The sequence below is a fragment of the Hylobates moloch genome, unplaced genomic scaffold (assembly GCF_009828535.3).
Source record: "Hylobates moloch isolate HMO894 unplaced genomic scaffold, HMol_V3 SCAFFOLD_23, whole genome shotgun sequence".
Taxonomy (NCBI): Eukaryota; Metazoa; Chordata; class Mammalia; order Primates; family Hylobatidae; genus Hylobates; species Hylobates moloch.
In genome coordinates, this window is record NW_026652298.1 from 38,627,810 (window position 1) to 38,647,589 (window position 19,780).

Genomic DNA, 19,780 nt, shown 5'->3' on the forward strand with positions numbered 1-19,780 from the left:
GCCATCTCGGCTCACTGCAACCTCTGCCTCCAGGGTACAAGTGATTCTCCTGCCTCAGCCTCCCGAGTAGCTGGGACTACAGGCGCGTGCCACCATGCCCAGCGAATTTTTGTATTTTTAGTAGAGACAGGGTTTCACCATGTTGGCCAGGCTGGTCTCGATCTCTTGACCTTATGATCCACCCGCCTCAGCCTCCCAAAGTGCTGGGATTACAGGCATGAGCCACTACGCCCGGCAAATATTTTAATTATTTAATATCAAACTAAATATTTAATTATTTAATATTTTAATTCAATTAAGGCAAATTTACTAGTCTCCCTCTTCATGAATTCTGCTTTTTTTTTTTTTTAAAGCCAGGGTCTTGCTCTGTCACCCAAGCTGGATTGCAGTGGCACAATCATAGATCACTGCAGCCTCAGCCTCCTGGGCTCAAGGGGTCCTCCTACCTCAGCCTCCCCATAGCTAGTTCCACAGGTGCCCACCACCAGCCCCATCTATTTCTATTTGTAGAGATGGTGTGTCACTATGTTGCCCAGGCTGAGACTTCTGAGTTTTATGTCTCACTATAAAAAGCCTTTACCTAAATAATATTTTAAAATATTATCTCATATTTTCTTATTGTGCTTTTATGGTTTTGTGTTTACAACTTTAACTCCTTAATTGACCTGAAAATAAATTTTGTGTTTAATGTGAATTACAGCTGGAAAATATTTTTCATAGGCTGGTCAATTGCCCCAATGCCATTTTCACTGATTTGAAATGCTATTTTTGTCATGTTACCAAACTCCTTAATGTGTAGATAATATAAATATATATTTGTTCCTGGCCTCTATATCCTGTTCTATTGACTTATGTATCTATTCTTGTGCTAGCCTACGTGTTTTTTACATATATGGAATATATACATCTTCTATTTAATAATACAAATGGAAGACTGTATTCTAGAATGCAAGGTTGGTTCAATATCAGAAAATCATTTAGTGTAGCTCATGGATTCCAGGAGAGATCTGATATCCATTGCTCATGTCACTTCCCCCATTGGCTCCCCTCCACACTTAGAACAAATCCAAACTCCTTACAACGGTGACTGGCTTTTCCAGCCCTGAGGGGGTGGTGCCACTTGCTCACTTACCATGTTCCAGCAACATTTCCTCTAAGCACTTGCTGTTTCCTTGGCCTGAAATGCCCCACCCCCGCGCCACAGCTCTCTGCATGACTCTTTCTCACCCTCTCTACTCCTAGGTACCTTTTTCTCAGAGGCCTCTCACAGCAGCCTTCCCCAGCCGCCAATTACCACCTCTGCTCCTCCTCCCTCTAGAATTCCAGGCCTCTTTGTCACTCACTGTTTATTCCACCCACAGCACTAACCACCAGCAGAAACTGCCTTGCTTATTGACTTGTTTTCCTTTCCATTGTCATTATCCCTTACCTGTCAAACCCCAGGTCAAAGACTTGATCCAACTTGGTCACCTTCACATCCCCAGGGCCTAGAACATACAACAGGCTTTCCATAAATATTTCCTGGTTGAATAAATGAAGAGAAATAAATCATATGTTTATATCAATATATGCTAAAAAGTAATTTGCTAATTTAACAGATATTCCTCATCTTAAAAAAAATTTGGCCAGGCGTGGCAGCTCACACCTGTAATCTCAGCACTTTGGGAGGCTGAGGTGGGTGGATCACTTGAGGTCACGAGTTGAGACTCTGTCTCAAAAAAAAAAAAGTGTAAACTACCTTAAGAGGCAGTAGATTATACAGCACATGCACTGGTGTCAGTGAGGAATTGGTTTCTATCCCAACTCCCACTTCCCAGCTGTGTATCCTTGGACAAGTCACTTAACCTCTCTGAGCCTCAGTGTCTTCATCTGTAAAATGGGACAAAATAATGGTATTGAGAGTTATGAGAAATAAATTATGGAAATATAGTGCTTAACAGAATATCCAGAACACAGTATGCCTTCAGTAAATATTACATAATCGTATTTGAATGGTAATAGAACAAAATAAATCTTTCTCTACTGGAGAAGAAAACTAGAAATCTGTCACAAACATCACACCTAATAGTTTGGGCAAGAACCACTCCTGGTCTAGTCTACAGTAAAACAAGAAGGCCTGCAACAACTTCATTGCTCCAAGGAAGGGGTAGGCCTGGCCAATGTGGTAAAATTGTTCAAAATAAGAGTTATAGTTTTTGGGCTGGGCACGGTGGCTCACACCTATAATCCCAGCACTTTGGGAGGCCAAAATGGGTGGATCACTTGAGGTCAGGAGTTCAAGACCAGCCTGGTCAACATGGGGAAACCCCATCTCTACTAAAAATACAAAAATTAGCCAGGCATGGTGATGCGTGCCTGTAATCCCAGCTACTGGGGAGGCTAAGGCAGGAGAATCACTTGAACATGGGAGGTAGAGGCTACAGTGAGATCATGCCACTGCACTCCAGCCTGGGTGACAGTGTGAGAAATTTATTTCAGAAATAAAGAGATAAAAATTATTCTTGCTGAAGAAAATTTTTTTTTTTTTTTTTTTTGAGATGGTGTCTCTCTCTGTCACCCCGGCTGGAGTATAGTGGTGCGTTCTCGCCTCACTGCAACCTCCTCCTCTCGGGTTCAAGCGATTCTCCAACCTCAGCATCCCCAATAGCTGGGATTACAGGCACATGCCATCACACCCAGCTAACTTTTGTATCTTTAGTAGAGATGAGTTTCCGCCATGTTGGCCAGGCTGGTCTCGAACTCCTGACCTCAAGTGATCTGCCCGCCTTGGCCTCCCAAAGTGCTGGGATTATAGGTGTGAGCCAACACGCCCAGCCTTGCTGAAGTAATTTGAAAACCTGAAGAAAATTAACTGGAAAATGATGAAAACCAATGTGAATGTTTAATATGTTGATGAGACATGCGATAAAATAAAAATCAATCATCTTTTATACCAACAATATTCATCATACAACAAAAACTATTTTTACAAATACCTAGATACAAATAAAGAACTGGCAAGACTGAGATGAGAAAAAATATAAAGTTTTACAGAAGGATCTAAAGAAGGACCTCAAATTACCCACATGGACCCATACACATGAGGCAACGCCAATTCAATCCCATCTTTTTTTTTTTCTCCTAAGACAGGGTCTCACTCTGTTGCCCAGGCTGGAGTGCAATGGTGCAATCTCTGCTGATTGCAGCCTCAACCTCCGAGGCTCAAGCAGTCCTCTCACCTCAGCCTACCGAGTAGCTGGGACTACAGGTGTGAACCACTATGCCTGGCTAATTTTTTAATTTTTATTTTGTAGAGCTAGGGTCTCACTACTTTGCCCAGGCTCGTCTCAAACTCCTGGGCTCAAGTGATCCTCCTACCTCAGCCTCCCAAAGTGCTAGGATGACAAGCATGAGCCACTGTGCCTAGCCCCAAATCCCATCTTTTTTGTCCTTCTTGGTTTTCACATTTAGAAGAATAAAAGAACAGGATTTGGGGCAGCATAAGGAGACTGGCCTTGCCAGTTCCTAGTGTTCCAGGTTAGTTCAGCTGGACTGGGTGCCAGCAACCCCAAACTGATTGCACTCCTTACTTCTTCAACACCATGACCTGAATGACTGAAAAATGGTATTTTACTTATTTTTACTTTACTATTTCACTTATTTTTACTTTACTATTTACTTATTGCTAAGCTTCTTTTATCATTTTCCACATAAAAAGCATCACCTGTGTTAAAATGCCAGGCTTGGCTGAGGTGGGCAGATCACGAGGTCAAGAGTTCGAGACCGGCCTGGTGAGCACGGTGAAACCATGCCTCTACTAAAATTATAAAAATTAGCCAGGTGTGGTGGCACGTGCCTGTAATCCCAGCTACTTGGGAGGCTGAGGCAGGAGAATTACTTGAACCTGGGAGGCAGAGGTTTCAGTGAGCCGAGATCACGCCATTGCACTCCAGCCTGGGCCACACAGCAGACTCCGTCTCAAAAAAAAAAAAGAAAGAAAAAGCCAGGCTCCCTACTGCCAATCCAAGGTCAGGGAGCCTGCTGAATCCCAGGGCTGCAGACAGCAAGCGACCCTCTTTTCCTAAATAGTCTAGACGGGGAGTCTCGCTCTGTTGCCCAGGATGGAGTGCAGTGGTGTGATCTCAGCTCACTTCAACCTCCGCCTTCCAGGGTCAAGCGATTCTCCTGCCTCAGCCTCTTGAGTACCTGGGATTACAGGCGCCCACCACCACGCCCAGCTCATTTGTATTATTAGTAGAGATGGGGTTGCACCATGTTGGCCAGGCTGGTCTTGAACTCCTAACCTCAGGTGATCTGCCCGCCTTAGCATCCCAAAATGCTGGGATTACAAGTGTGAGCCACCGCGCCCAGCCTGACAGCAAGCTCTTAAGATAAACACTGAGAACCAGGGAAACGCCCTGTGGACAGGTGGGGTCCAACCTGCTTCTCTATGCAGTGACAACACCTGGTGTTATTTTTGAATGCAGGGCTGCCATCAGCAGCAGTGGGCCATCACCTCTGCTGGCCACACTGTTTTTTCTCCTAGAACTGTGGACAACGGAAGGCTGAGCCCCATCCATTGAGTTCCTGGGGCCTTGCTGGAGGGGCTGCTGTGGCCAGGGCGCCCGGTGAGGAGGGGAGCAGGGTGGGTGGGGGCGAGTTCGGGGCCTCAGTGTCCACCTTGGGTGTGGAAGGGCCGTGGGAGCCGGGGGACAACCAGCCTTGGCAACAAGGAGGCAAATGGGAGTGGGGGGCCTCGGCTTTGCCTCTCAGCATCTCTGCATCACTGTCCCCAGGAGCAGAGGGCGAACAGCACTGCTGGGAGCTCAGGAGCTCCTGCACTCCCAGGAGACCCCAGGAACGTAGTAAGAAAAACAGCCACTCTGAGAACAAGCATTTTCTCTTTTTCGACTCCTCCTTCTTCTTTCTTTTATTTCCTTTTTTTAATTAATAAGCTTTTCCTTGTAAAGCAATTTTAGGCTTACGGAGTCTCGCTCTTCCCCCCGACTGGAGTGCAGTGGCGCAATCTCGGCTCATTGCAGCCTCCACCTTCCAGGTTCAAGTGATTCTTCTGCCTCAGCCTCCTGAGTAGCTGGGATTACAGGCATGTGCTACCACGCCTGGCTAATTTTGTATATTTAATAGAGACGGGGTTTCTCCATGTTGTTCAGGCTGGTCTCGCACTCCCGACCTCAGGTGCTCTGCCCACCTCGTCCTCCCAAAGTGCTGGGATTACAGGCGTGAACCACCCGCCCGGCTAATTTTTGTATTTTCAGCAGAGAAAGGGTCTCACCATATCGGCCAGGCTGGTCTCAAACTCCTGACCTCAAATGATCTGCCCGCCTCGGCCTCCCAAAGTGCTGGGCTTACAGACATGAGACATGGCGTCTGGCCAGGCTTACAGAAAAATTGATGGGAAAGTACAGAGACTTCCCATACACCCCATGCCTGCCCCCACCCAGACTCTGCCAGTATCACCATCCCCTGCCATAGTGGTCCATTGATTACAATCAATAAGCCTACACAGACATGTCGCCATCACCCATTGTCCATAGTGTATACTCTGGCTCACTCTTTTTTTTTTTCTTTTTGCTCTAACTCAGGGGCAAGAAGAGTTTTTTGTTTTATTTCGTTTTCTTAGAGATGGGGTCTTGCTCTGTCACCCAGGCTGGAGTGCCATGGTGTGATCATGGCCCACTGCAGCTTTGACCTCTTGGGCTCAAGCGATCCTGCTGCCTTGGCCTCCCAAGTAGCTGGGACTACTGGCACACACCCCACACCAGGCTAATTTTTAAAAAATTTTAGAGATGGGATGTCGCTATGTTGCCGAAGCTGGTCTCAAACTCCTGGGCTCAAGCGATCCACCACCTCGGCCTCCCAAAGTGTTGGGATTAGAGGTGTGAGTCACTGTGCCCAGCCATGGGCACACTCTTGGAGTTGTACGTTCTGTAGGTCTGGACAAACGTATAATGATAATGACACGGACCCACCACCGCAGTACCCTACAGAGTCATGTTACTGCCCTAGGAATTGTCTGTGCTCCACCAATTCACCCCTTCTCCCCAACCCTTGGCCCCCCCTGACCCTTTCTTTCACTGTCTTCCTGTCTCCATACTTTTGCCTTTTCCAGAATGTTAGTCAGAATCACACAGTGTAGCATCCCCAGAGTGGCTGCTGCTGCTTTTTTTTTTTTTTCTTTTTTCTTTTTCCCACATGTTCCAACAGAGGAGCTTCTTTCATTCCTCCCTCCTTTTGAGCAAACTTACTTGTAACCTCATCATCATTTCCAGGTCACAAATGAAGACACCAAGGCGCAGAGAGGTGACTCAGCCTGCCCTCAGTCACCTATCTGGTAAGTGGCAGGGCCGGGGTACAAGCCCAGGGCCCCAGTTCTCATCCACTGGGCCCCTGCATTCGTATGATCATTGCCACCATCCAGGAACAAATGGCCCTTCCAGTCTGTTCTCAGAGGCCAGGCCAGTGGGCCACCCAGAGGCTGAGGAAAGAGGAAGAGGGGATCCCTGACCCCGTTCCTGGGGGCTTGCTCACCTGTCCCAGGCTGCTGGATGGAAGGCACGGCAGGCAGCAGGTTCAGGCCCTCTCTTCACAGCTCCTGGATGTGATCCCCAACTCCATGAGGCAGCAAGAGGTGCGGACGGGCAGGGAGGCCGGCCAGGGCCACGGCACGGGCTCTCCAGCCGAGCAGGTGAAAGCCCTCATGGATCTGCTGGCTGGGAAGGGCAGTCAAGGCTCCCCAGCCCCGCAGGCCCCAGACAGGACACCGGACACCCCGCTGGGGCCCTGCAGCAATGGTAGGACCGGCTTGGGAGGCAGACGCAGGGTGGGGAACACCTGGGGTGTCTGTGCCCACTCTTCCCTTACCTGACCTCCCCCCTGGCCTGTGTCCCGCAGACTCCAGGATACAGAGGCACCGCAAGGCCCTGCTGAGCAAGGCGGGAGGTGGCCCGGAGCTGGGCGGACCCTGGCACAGGCTGGCCTCCCTCCTGCTGGTGGAGGGCCTCACGGACCTGCAGCTGAGGGAACACGACTTCACACAGGTGGAGGCCACCCGCGGGGGTGGGCGCCCCGCCAGGACCGTCGCCCTGGACCGGCTCTTCCTGCCTCTCTCCCGGGTGTCTGTCCCACCCCGGGTCTCCATCACCGTCGGGGTGGCTGGCATGGGCAAGACCACCCTGGTGAGGCACTTCGTCCGCCTCTGGGCCCATGGGCAGGTCGGCAAGGACTTCTCGCTGGTGCTGCCTCTGACCTTTCGGGATCTCAACACCCACGAGAAGCTGTGTGCCGACCGACTCATCTGCTCAGTCTTCCCGCATGTCAGGGAGCCCAGCCTGGCAGTGGCAGTCCCAGCCAGGGCCCTCCTGATCCTGGACGGCTTGGATGAGTGCAGGACGCCTCTGGACTTCTCCAACACCGTGGCCTGCACGGACCCCAAGAAGGAAATCCCGGTGGACCACCTGATCACCAACATCATCCGCGGCAACCTCTTTCCGGAAGTTTCCATCTGGATCACCTCCCGTCCCACTGCATCTGGCCAGATCCCAGGGGGCCTGGTGGACCGGATGACGGAGATCCGGGGCTTTAACGAGGAGGAGATCAAGGTGTGTTTGGAGCAGATGTTCCCCGAGGACCAGGCCCTCCTGGACTGGATGCTGAGACAAGTGCAGGCTGACAGGGCCCTGTACCTGATGTGCACCGTCCCAGCCTTCTGCAGGCTCACGGGGGCGGCGCTAGGCCACCTGTGGCGCAGCAGGACGGGGCCCCAGGATGCAGAGCTGTGGCCCCCGAGGACCCTGTGCGAGCTCTACTCATGGTACTTTAGGATGGCCCTCAGCGGCGAGGGGCAGGAGAAGGGCAAGGCAAGCCCTCGCATAGAGCAGGTGGCCCATGGTGGCCGCAAGATGGTAGGGACATTGGGCCGGCTGGCCTTCCATGGGCTGCTCAAGAAGAAATACGTGTTTTACGAGCAAGACATGAAGGCGTTCGGTGTAGACCTCGCTCTGCTGCAGGGTGCCCCGTGCAGCTGCTTCCTGCAGAGGGAGGAGACGCTGGCATCGTCAGTGGCCTACTGCTTCACCCACCTGTCCCTGCAGGAGTTTGTGGCAGCCGCGTATTACTATGGCGCATCCAGGAGGGCCATCTTCGACCTCTTCACTGAGAGCAGTGTATCCTGGCCCAGGCTGGGCTTCCTCACGCATTTCAGGAGCGCAGCCCAGCGGGCCATGCAGGCAGAGGACGGGAGGCTGGACGTGTTCCTGCGCTTCCTCTCCGGCCTCTTGTCTCCGAGGGTCAATGCCCTCCTGGCCGGCTCCCTGCTGGCCCAAGGCGAGCACCAGGCCTACCGGACCCAGGTGGCTGAGCTCCTGCAGGGCTGCCTGCGCCCCGATGCCACAGTCTGTGCACAGGCCATCAACGTCCTGCACTGCCTGCATGAGCTGCAGCACACAGAGCTGGCCCGCGGCGTGGAGGAGGCCATGGAGAGCGGGGCCCTGGCCAGGCTGACCGGTCCCACGCACCGCGCTGCCCTGGCCTACCTCCTGCAGGTGTCCGACACCTGTGCCCAGGAGGCCAACCTGTCCCTGAGCCTTAGCCAGGGCGTCCTTCAGAGCCTGCTGCCCCAGCTGCTCTACTGCCGGAAGCTCAGGTGGGCACCAGGGCAGGGGTCAGGGGCAGGGGCAGAGGAGAGAGCAGAAGCCATCCCCTCCCCACCACCGAGCTTCTCTGTCAGTCTCCTAGGGCTGCCATAACAGAGGACCATGAACTTGGTGGCTTAAAACAACTAAAGTGTGTTTTCTCGCAGTTCTAGAGGCCAGAAGTCTCAAATCAAGGTGCCAGAAGGGCCACGCACTCTCTGAAACATACAGGAGAGGTTCCTTCCTTCCTCTCTAGCTTCCGGTGTTTGATGGCAACCCTTGGCTTAAGGCTGCGTTACTTCAGTCTCTGCCCTGTCGCCTAGTCATCTTCTCCCTGTGTCTGTCTCCACATGGTGCTGTCCTCTCTTTTTTTTTTGAGATGAGTCTTGCTCTGTCGCCCAGGCTGGAATACAGTGGCGCGATCTCAGCTCACTGCAAACTCCGCCTCCTGGGTTCAAGTGATTCTCCTGCCTCAGCCTCCCCAGCAGCTAGGATTACAGGTGCCCGCCATCATGCCTGGCTAATTTTTGTGTTTTTAGTAGAGACAGGGTTTCACCATGTTGGCCAGGCTGCTCTCAAACTCCTGACCTCAGGTGATCTGCCCACCCCAGCCTCCCAAATTGCTGGGATTACAGGCGTGGGCCACTGCACCTGGCCAGTGCTTTCTTGTCTGAAAAAGACACTGTCACACTGGATTACAGGCCCACCCCACTTCAGCATGACCCCATCTTAACAAAGTACATCCACAGTGACCCCATTTCCCAATAAAGCCACATACTTGGGGCACAGGGAATTAGGACTTCATATCTTTTGTGCGGACACAATTCAATTCATAACCCCCTCAGAACCAGTCTGACAGAAGCTGTACCCGCTGAATGCTCTCAGCCTGTCCCCCACCCGCCACTCTGGACCTTACCGAGTAGGGAGGAAAGGACACAGGCTGAGGGTCATCCAGGTGTCCTGCAGAGGCAGGCGGCATGTGGGGTGGTGAGGACGACAGCCCGTGGAAGATGCCATTCTGCACAGGAACCACAGGTCTTGTGGGCACCGAGCCTCCTGTTCACTCTCACGGGAAAGGTCTGAGCACTGGGGCTGAGCGCAGATCTCAGAGCTGTGGCGATGGCACTGCATGGGATGGAGAGACGCAGCGGCCCTGGGCCAGGGCCCCCACCCTGCTCGTGGGCGGGTGGGACACTCACTGTCACTGCTCCCCTTGGCCAGGCTGGACACCAACCAGTTCCAGGACCCTGTGATGGAGCTGCTGGGCAGCGTGCTGAGTGGGAAGGACTGTCGCATTCAGAAGATCAGGTAACACAGACTCAGGGGACCTCCAGGGTGCCCATGGTCTTGTGGGGTATGGAACCCTCTTCCCATCATCCTCTGCTCAGCTGGCCAGCGGCGCTGCCACGGAGAAGTGTCTTTGGAGCATGTGGCTCCAGATGCAGCCTGCTTGTTTCTGCCCAATTCCAGAAAGTGCTAGAGGCTCAGGTCCCTCATCAGTAGGAAGAGGGAGGTGACCTGGCGAGGAATGGACTCCGTTGTGCACAGGCAGGTGTTTCCACAGCACTATGTGTGCTGCCATAACACCAGGCACAATGTTCTCTAAGCACCTCTCCAAGTTCACTATCCAACAGCATTCTAGGCACAGGATTACATTTTTTTCCCCCCGAGACACTCTTGCTCTGTCACCCAGGCTGGAGTGCAGTGGCGCCATCTCGGCTCATTGTAATCTCTGCCTCCCAGGCTCAAGCAATTCTCTAGCCCCAGCCTCCTGAGTAGCTGGGATTAGAGGGGCCCACCACCACGCCTGGCTAATTTTTGTATTTTTAGTAGAGACGGCGTTTCACCATGTTAGCCAGGCTGGTCTCGAACTCCTGACCTTGTGATCCGCCCACCTCGGCCTCCCAAAGTGCTAGGATTACTGGCGTGAGCTACTGCGCCCAGCCAATTGCATTTTTAATTAAATTTTTAAATTTCAAATTTAATTTAATTTAAATTTAATTTCAAATTTAATTATAAATCAATTTAAACAATTTTTAGTTAAAACTGCATCTTGTGGCCTGGCGCAGTGGCTCACCCCTGTAATCCCAGCACTTTGGGAGGCCGAAGCGGGCAGATCACGAGGTCAGGAGATCGAGACCATCCTGACTAACACGGTGAAAACCTGTCTCTACTAAAAATACAAAAAATTACCCGGGCGTGGTGGCAGGTGCCTGTAGTCCCAGCTACTCAGGAGGCTGAGGCAGGAGAATGGCGTGAACCCAGGAGGCGGAGGTTGCAGTGAGCCAAGATGGCACCACTGCACTCCAGCACCACTGTACTCCAGCCTGGGTGACAGAGTGAGACTCTGTCTCAAAAAAGAACAAAACAAAAACAAAACAAAAACACCATCTTGTAATTAGAAGTTCATATGCCGAATGTGTGCTTATGAAGTATCTCCTGGAATAACATTCCTGGATCTGAGAAACTTCACACACCTGGGGTTTGTGGTTGAATCGATGTGATTGATCCTCTAAGGGTGGCTGTTACAGACCTAGGGAGGTGAGTTTGGAGAAGAGAATCCCAGGGGTAATTTCGGTTTTTTTTTTTTTTTTTTTTGAGACAGAGTCCCGCTCTGTTGGGCAGGCTGGAGTGCAGTGGCACGATCTTGGCTCACTGCAGACTCTGCCTCCCGGGTTCAAGCAATTCTCCTGCTTCAGCCTCCTGAGTAGCTGGGACTACAGGCGCGTGCCACCACACCCAGCTAATTTTTGTATTTTTAGTCGATACAGGGTTTCACTATATTACTTTATTGGCCAGGCTGGTCTCAAACTCCTGACCTCAGGTGATCCATTCGCCTCAGCCTCCCAAAGTGCTGGGATTACAGGCGTAAGCCACCGCACCCCGGGGGTAATTCTTCATTCTCATACAAGCCTCTGGGTTCTGAAGTAATCTTTATCTGAGTTAATGGCAATTTACACTGATTCAGGAACAAAAATAAGTCACTGGGGAGTATGGTTAGAGGTGTAGGCTCTGTGTGAGTTTGAAGAAGTCATTTCTGTGCCTAAAGAGGGTAAAAATGGGCTTAAAAGGATATCTAGGCCAGGGGCGGTGGCTCACGCCTTTAATCCCAGCACTTTGGGAGATCGAGGCCGGTGAATCACTTGAGGTCAGGAGTTCGAGACCAGCCTGGTCAAACTGGCAAAAACCCTGTCTCTACTAAAAATACAAAAATTAGCCGGGCGTGGTGGTGGTGGGTGTGTGTAATCCCTGCTACTCAGGAGGCTGAGGCAGGAGAATTCCTTGAGTCTGGGAGGCAGAGGTTGCAGTGAGCCAAGATTGCGCCACTACACTCCAGCCGAGGTGACAGAGCGACTCGGTCTCAAAAAAAAAAGAAAAAGAAAAAGAAAAAAAAAAAGAAAAGTAAAAGAATGACAATTCTCATTATTAATATTTTTTTCCTTTGTGAGAGCCTCCTGCATTTTTAGCACATGACAAAATAGTCAACTTTTAGTTTTGCTTAAAGGAGGCTAGGTAGTGCTCAGAAATTATTCGGGGGCCAGGCACAGTGGCTCCTTCCTATAATCCTAGCAATCTGGAAGGTGGGGGGGGATTCTTTAAGGCCAGGAGTTCAAGACCAACCTGGGAAACATATGGCAAGACACCATCTTTACTAAAAATAAAAATAAAAGTAAATTATTCTGAACGAAGCCAGAAATCTCTTCTCTGGCCACATGCTCTTCTTTACCTCTCTCTGTAGTTGATCCTCAGTGCCACATCCCTATTTCACCTATAAGTTAAATACAACCTATAAAATGCCATAAAAGTCCCAGAGGGATGGAAGCACTCTAGAATTTGACAACATTTATACAGAGGTGGCCTGGATGAATGCTGTGAATTGAAGTTCTCTGAAAAGGAATTTAGAGAAAAGAGACTTTATTCCAGTGAACAGTTTGCTTGAATATAGCTTGAAGAGTACCAGGCCGGGCACAGTGGCTCATGCCTGTAATTCCGGCATTTTGGGAGGCCAAGGCAGGAAGATCGTTTGAGCCCAGGAGTTTGAGACCAGCCTTGGCAACAAAGTAAAACCCTGTCTCTGCAAAAAATTAAAAAACTAGCCAGGTGTGGTGGCGTGCACCTCTGGTCCCAGTTACTTGGGAGGCTGAAGTGGGAGGATTCTTGAGCTCGGGAGTTCGAGTTACAGCGAGCCATGATCGTGCCACTGCACTCCAGCCTGGGTGACAGAATGAAATCCTGTCTGAAAAAAGAAAGAGAAGAGCACCAGCCTGGGGATTCTAACTGAACTACTATATCCCATGGGGCTGAATGCCTACTAACGGCAAAGAGCCTGGACAGCTACTATTTCTGCAGCTGGATACATGAAGTAACATTGAGTTGATCCACCACCATATTCCCAGAACCATGCTTTCGAGGCAAATCAAGATGTGTTCTTTTTTTTTTTTTTAATTTTAAAGCGAATTTTAAGTAACTCTACCATTTGCCATTTCGCACTAGAAAAGAGGCTAGGATCAGTAGTGTGCCTAAATTTGTTTGTACCAGTTCACGAAAGCTGACTGTTAAATTTTCAGGAATTTTGCAAGCTGGAGGTGCTTGAACTTGGTGTTGGTGGGAGTATTTATACCATGGAAAGTGGCAGATACTACAGATCAGTTTGCTAGCATTTGTTTTTTGTTTTATTGTTGTTGTGAGACATGGTCTCACTGTGTCGCTCAGGCTGGAGTGCAGTGATGTGATCATGGCTCATCGCAGCCTCAACCTTCTGGGCTAAATCCTCCCTCCTCAGCCTCCCAAGTAGCTTGGACTACAGGTGCGCCACCTGGCCAAGTTTTATGTTTTTTGTAGAGACAAGATCTCCCTATGTTTCTCCGGCTGGTCTCAAACTCCTAGTTTCAAGTGATGCTCCCGCCTTGGCCTCCCAAAGTGCTGGGATTGTATAGGCATGAGCCACCACGCACAGCCCAGTTTTTGAAATTTTGTTTTTCCTAGGAGCCAGTTTACCAGTACACCACTGGCTGCCATCTGCATGTTAGGCTTCTGAGATTTCCATTTTCTTTGCTGTGCTGTTTGTGTAGAAGCTGTTGTGCTGGATTCTGGTTAAACTTTTTCCTGGGACCCTTTGCCATGATGAGGGTCTGCCCTCTCACTCTGGCCCTATGCTGCCCAGGCTCAGGGGCTCTGCTGTGCCTGGCATTCTGCTCCAGGGGTCACCTCATCTCCACCTGTGTCCAGACCCTGATGATGTGAGGGGGCCTAGAGGATTAATCATGGGCACAGTGTTGAGGAAGTGGCCATGAGAGGTACGTGCCTAAAATAACCACTCCCCTCCCTTTCCTTGGCAGCTTGGCAGAGAACCAGATCAGTAACAAAGGGGCCAAAGCTCTGGCCAGATCCCTCTTGGTCAACAGAAGTCTGACCTCTCTGGAGTAAGTAGGACAACCAAGGCCGAACTTTTGCCATTGGAACCAGAAGAGTTGTGAGGCATCTTGTGAAGTCCCTTCCCCTCCTAGGAAATGACTTGGGTCTTACCTGTCTGTTCTTCCCTGATTCCCATGATTCAGCCCCTGGGTAGCATCTGGACATAATATCCATACTTCATTTGGAGCAGGTTCTAAGACTCCTGTGGGAATAAGACACAGGGAGGCCACACCTTAGCGCACATGCCTTCCTGGTGGGGCAGAAGGACAGCCAGGCAGAACCATGGCTCCTCAGTTGCTGGGCTCCAGCCAGGGACACACCAGATGTTTGGCCCTGCTTCTGGGGCCATCATTCTCATCTCCACATTTGGCCCAAGCCCACCAGTCCATCAGGTGCTGCTTTCTTTCCCCCAACACCTGGGATAATCTTGGGGAAACTCCTTCCTTGTTTATATAAGGATCTCTGCCCTGCTTCCACCAAACATGAGATCCGAAGCCCTCATACATTCCCTTAGAGGATCGCGAATTTCAAGGTCAATGCAGTTTCTGTTTCCCCTTCCCTCTCTGGTAGACAGATGAAGGAGGTGTCTCTCTCTCTCTTCCATCCTTCAGCCTCCGCAGTAACTCCATTGGACCACAAGGGGCCAAGGCACTGGCAGACGCTTTGAAGATCAACCGCACCCTGACCTCCCTGAGGTGCGTGTCACCTGCTGTCTTGTGACCCCAAGAGAGGGCCCAGAAAACCCTCTCCTCAGGCACCACCTATGAGAATGGGAGGTGATTCACAATGGCAGGCATGGGGCCGGGCACAGTGGCTCACACCTGTAATCCCAACCCTTTGGGAGGCTGAGACAGGTGGATCACTTGAGGTCAGGAGTTCGAGAGCAGCCTGGCCAACATGGCAAAACAGCATCTCTACTAAAATACAAAAACTAGCTGGCGTGGTGGCAGGTGCCCGTAATCCCAGCAACTCGGGAGGCTAAGGTAGGAGAATCGCTTGAGTCTGGGAAGCAAAGGTTGCAGTAAGCCGGGATCGCGCCATACACTCCAGCCTGGTTGACAGCGAGAAACTCTGTCTCAAAACAAGCAAGCAAACAAAGATGAAAGGCGTGGGGTCCCGGCTCCCATCCCATTGGGCACTGGGGGTCTTGTGCCCTAAGCAAGTTTCCAGAGTCCAGCTCTTCCCTAGACTTGAGCTTGTGTGTGTGGCCTGAGCAGGGGACAGAGGTGTGATGTGGTTTGTTATATCTCACTTTCTTTCTTTTTTCTTCTTCTTCTTCTTTTTTTTTTTTTTTGAGACAGAGTCTTTCTTTGTCGCCCAGGCTGGAGTGCAGTGTCGCGATCTTGGCTCAGTGCAACCTCTGCCTCCTGGGTTTAAGCGATTCTTCTGCCTCAGCCTTCTAAGTAGCTGGGATTACAGGCTTCTGCCACTGTGCCTGGCTAATTTTTTTGTATTTTTAGTAGAGACGAGGTTTCACCATTTTGGCCAGGCTGGTCTCGAGCTCCCGCACTCAAGCCATCCGCTTACCTTGGCCTCCCAAAGTGCTGAGATTGCAGGCATGAGTCACCAAGCCCAGCCCGTTATGTCTCTTTTAAAAGCCTGTGGTTATATCTATACTTAGTTGAGTGGGTACCACTTTTCTGTTCTGTGTTTTCATTTATTTATTTATTTATTTTTATTAGGGCGAAATTCATGTACCATAAAATTGACTGTTTTAGGCGGGTCCCAGAGGCTGACGCCTGTAATCCCAGCACTTGGGGAGGCCAAGGCAGGTGGATCACTTGAGGTCGGGAGTTCGAGACCAGCCTGGCCAACATGGTAAAACCTCGTATCTACTAAAAAAAAAAAAAAAAAGAAAGAAAAAAAGAAAAAAAAAAGGAAAGTACAAAAAGTTAGGTGGGCATGGTGGCAGGTGCCTGTGGTCCTAGCTACTCAGGAGGCTGAGGTTGAGTTGAGCCTGGGATGCAGAGGTTGCAGTGAGCCAAGATCACGTCACTGCACTCCAGCCTGGGCGACAGAGCGAGACTCCATCTAAAAAATACCTGACTGTTTTAAAGTGTACAGTTCAGTGGCATTTAGCACATTCACAATGTTGTGCCACCATCACATCTGTCCAGTTCCAGAATATTTTCATCACCCCTGAAGGAGACCTCATACCCATAAACAGTCACTTCCCATTCTCCCCTTTCCCCAGCCCCTCACAATCACCAATTTGCTTCCCATCTCTAAGGATATACCTATTCTGGACATTTCATGTAAATAGATTTATATAGGCTCACCTTTGGTGTGCGGCTTTCTTCATTGAGCATGATGTTTTTAAGCTTCATCCGTGTGGTACCATGTGTCAATGCTTCCTTCCATTTTATTTTATTTTAACTTTTTTCTTTTTTTTTTTTTTGAGACAGAGTCTCACTCTGTCACCCAGACTGGAGTGCAGTGGCGTGATCTTAGCTCACTGCAACCTCTGCCTCCCAGGTTCAAGCACTTCTCCTGTGTCAGCCTCCCAAGTAGCTGGGATTACAGGCATGTGCCACCACACCCAGCTAATTTTTGTATTTTTAGTAGAGACGGGGTTTCACCACGTTGGCCAGGCTGGTCTCGAACTGCCGACCTCAAGTGATCCACCCACCTCGACCTCCCAAAGTGCTGGGATTACAGGTGTGAGCCACTGTACCCAGCCTCTTCCCTCCGTTTTAAGGCTGAGTCATATTCCATGGGATGGACAGACCATGATAGTTGATCCATTCACCCAATGACGGCCATTTGGGTTGTTTCCACCTTTTGGTTATATGAATATCGCTGCTGTGAACATTGGTGAATAAGACTTCCAGTGCCTGTTTTCAATTCTTTTGAGGATATACCTAGGAATGGAATTGCTGGGTCACATGGTCAACCCATGTTTAACCTTTTAAGGACTTGCCCAACCATGTTCCACAGAGAGGGGACCATTTTGCATTCCCACCAGCAGTGTGAGGGTTGCAGTTTCTCTGTATTCTCGCCAACACTTAGATCCTGTGTCTTTCAGCTGTAATGAGGGCAAGTGATGACCTTGTTGTGGTTATTCAGAAAGCAGGAGCACCTTGTTGCCAGCCAGCAGGCAAATGCTTAGCAACTCAAAAACCTAAGCCCCAGGCAGTGGTGCAAAGGGTCGACTGCTCTCCCTGCATGGTGGGCGGTGAGGGCACGTAGTGGTCAGAACCCCTTGCTCCACAGAGGTGCCCCCACTGCAGAGAGGGTTCAGACCCCCGGGTTCCAGCTTCTGCTCCATGAGTGATGCACCTCTTCTTGTCTCTGCAGCCTCCAGGGCAACACCGTCAGGGATGATGGTGCCAGGTCCATGGCTGAAGCCTTGGCCTCCACCCGGACCCTCTCCATGCTGCAGTGAGTCAACGCATCTCCTCTCTCCGCCTTCTCTTCCTTCTCCCTCCTCCTCCAAGGGCCTCTCTGCCTATTACCTGCTAGGAAGAATGGATGGGGCTAGGACCTGACGCCTTCTGACCCATCTGGATGGCCCCTGATGCCCATTGCTTTTCAAGAGAGCAGCTGTTGGGGAAATAATTAAAAATAAAACCTCCCGGCTGGGAGCAGGGACTCATGCCTGTAATCCCAGCATTTTGGGAGGCCAAGGCAGGTGGATCACTTGAGGTCAGGAGTTTGAGAACAGCTGGGCCAAAATAGTGAAACACTGTCTCCACTAAAAACAAACAAACAAAAAAAAATTAACCAGGCATGGTGGTGCAAGCCTGTAGTCCCAGCTACTTGGGAGGCTAAGTTGAGAGAATCGCTTGAACCTGGGAGGCGGAGGGTGCAGTGAGCTGAGATCGTGCCACTGCACTCCAGCCTGGGCGACAGCGAGACTCTGTCTCAAAAAATAAAGTTAAAATATAAAATAAAATTAAAATATGAAATAAAATAATAAAATACAAAATAAAATACCTTCCACCAACCCACAAATGTAGGAAAGAATACAACAATTATTAGATAAACATTAAACTGACTGCACGGTGCATCGGGACAACCCACCAGTGAGAGTATAAAGACAGAAAGCTTGCTTTTCTAGAGCCAAGCAGATACGACCCTCGCCCTCAGGCAAGAGGGCCAGGCAGCACCATTTGCCGTTTATCCTAAATACAGCAGATAATTGGAGTGGCCATTTGTGGTCCCTAATTGCTTTTATCCAAAGGAAAAGTGAAGCTTCTTTTATCTTTATGACATGCAGGTACTTTAGAGCTTCAAGCCAGGTGCCTAGCCTAATTCCCGAAGGCAGGGAAAGAGGGACTCTTCCTTAATGTTTACATTTCAAAGAGATGGCTCCAAACCCTTACGAAAGACATTCCCAGGCTGTGAAACTGGCCAGAGGCTGATTTTGCTTGTAAAAAGATTTACATACATCTTAAAGGGACAGAGGCAGCATTTACAACCTCAGGTTTTCTCAGGAAGTGCTCTAAGAAAATGAGGGTGGTAGGGAGTCTCTTTCCTTTTTGGAACCAGGGAAAATTACATTTTTTTAAGATTTGTATTTAGCTTCACACAGGAGACGTCCTGCCTGTCTGTCCTTGTAGGATGAGCACAGGGTTTCTCCTGTGCTGTCTCCCTCCACCAAATTTAGTACAAGAGGAAGCAGCTTTTTCAGAAGAGGAACCTAAGCCAGGGTCTCCCTAGGGAGGTTTCTTTTTTTCTTTTTCTTTTTCTTCTTTTTTTTTTTTGAGACAGAGTCTCGCTCTATTGCCCGGCTGGAGTGCAGTGGCGCAATCTCAGCTCATTGCAACCTCCGCCTCCCTGGTTCAAGTGATTCTTCTGCCTCAGCCTCCCAAGTTGCTGGGATTACAGGTGCACGCCACCACGCCCCACTAATTTTTTTATTTTTAGTAGAGACGGAGTTTCACCATGTTGGCCAAGATAGTGTCCATCTGCTGACCTCGTGATCCGCCCACCTTGGCCTCCCAAGGTGCTGTGACCACAGGCATGAGCCACCATACGCGGCCCCTAGGGAGGTTTCTTAGGGTTGGAGGCAGCCTGCTGGTCTAGATGGGAGGCAGACTGGCGGGTGAGGCACCAGAGAGACTTGTCCATGGAGGTCCCCATTCAGGAGGTTGCTGGGCATTATCAGCACCTACTGATCTCTGCTTTCTAGCCCCTTGCAAGGGAGGCTCAGCTGCCCTGACTCCTTACTACCCCTCATCATAATGTCGGTCCATTATCACTTAGGCAACAATCCAAAGACCCACCTGGAGAACACCTTCCCCACCTGCTCCAATAAATGAAGAGGGCACACTAGTTGTCCCTGACCTTGAACCTGAACTGTCTTTGGCCTGGGAATGGCTGTGACCAGCCTTTCTAAAGGACCTCTCTCTTTTCTCCCACAGCCTGCAGAAGAACAGCATCGGGCCCATGGGAGCCCAGCGGATGGCAGATGCCTTGAAGCAGAACAGGAGTCTGAAAGAGCTCATGTGAGACATATGAAAGGCCCACACTAGTATCCTCAGTGCCCAGCACAATGCCCAACCCAGCACAAATATTTGTGAGCCTGAGGATGGATGGATGGATTGATGGATAGGTGAATGGATGGATGGGTGGGTGGATGGATGAATGGGTGGGTAGGAGGATGGGTGGCTAGGTAAATGGATGGATGGATGGATAGATGAATGGGTGAATGAATGGATACACTGATGAGTGGATGGATGGATGGATGGATGAGTGGATGGATGGATGAATGAGTGGATAGATGGATGGAT

At 50.2% G+C, this 19,780-nt stretch overlaps 1 protein-coding gene across 5 annotated transcripts in view; it reads left to right on the plus strand.

Annotated features, from left to right (window-relative positions):
* The window catches only part of NLRC3 (NLR family CARD domain containing 3), a 39,928-nt gene that overhangs the window by 9,681 nt on the left and 10,467 nt on the right, over window positions 1-19,780 (plus strand). For 3 of the 5 annotated variants that reach the window (XM_058433998.1, XM_058434000.1, XM_032145464.2), the window contains exons 2-9: window positions 4,467-4,607; window positions 6,270-6,791; window positions 6,892-8,641; window positions 9,852-9,938; window positions 13,970-14,053; window positions 14,657-14,740; window positions 17,343-17,426; window positions 19,412-19,495. In XM_058433998.1, coding sequence (XP_058289981.1) covers window positions 6,398-6,791; window positions 6,892-8,641; window positions 9,852-9,938; window positions 13,970-14,053; window positions 14,657-14,740; window positions 17,343-17,426; window positions 19,412-19,495 — 2,567 coding nt within the window. In that variant the 5' untranslated portion in view covers window positions 4,467-4,607; window positions 6,270-6,397. The remainder of the gene's footprint in view (window positions 1-4,466; window positions 4,608-6,269; window positions 6,792-6,891; window positions 8,642-9,851; window positions 9,939-13,969; window positions 14,054-14,656; window positions 14,741-17,342; window positions 17,427-19,411; window positions 19,496-19,780) is intronic. The other 2 variants (XM_032145463.2, XM_058433999.1) reach the window with 2 other exon arrangements.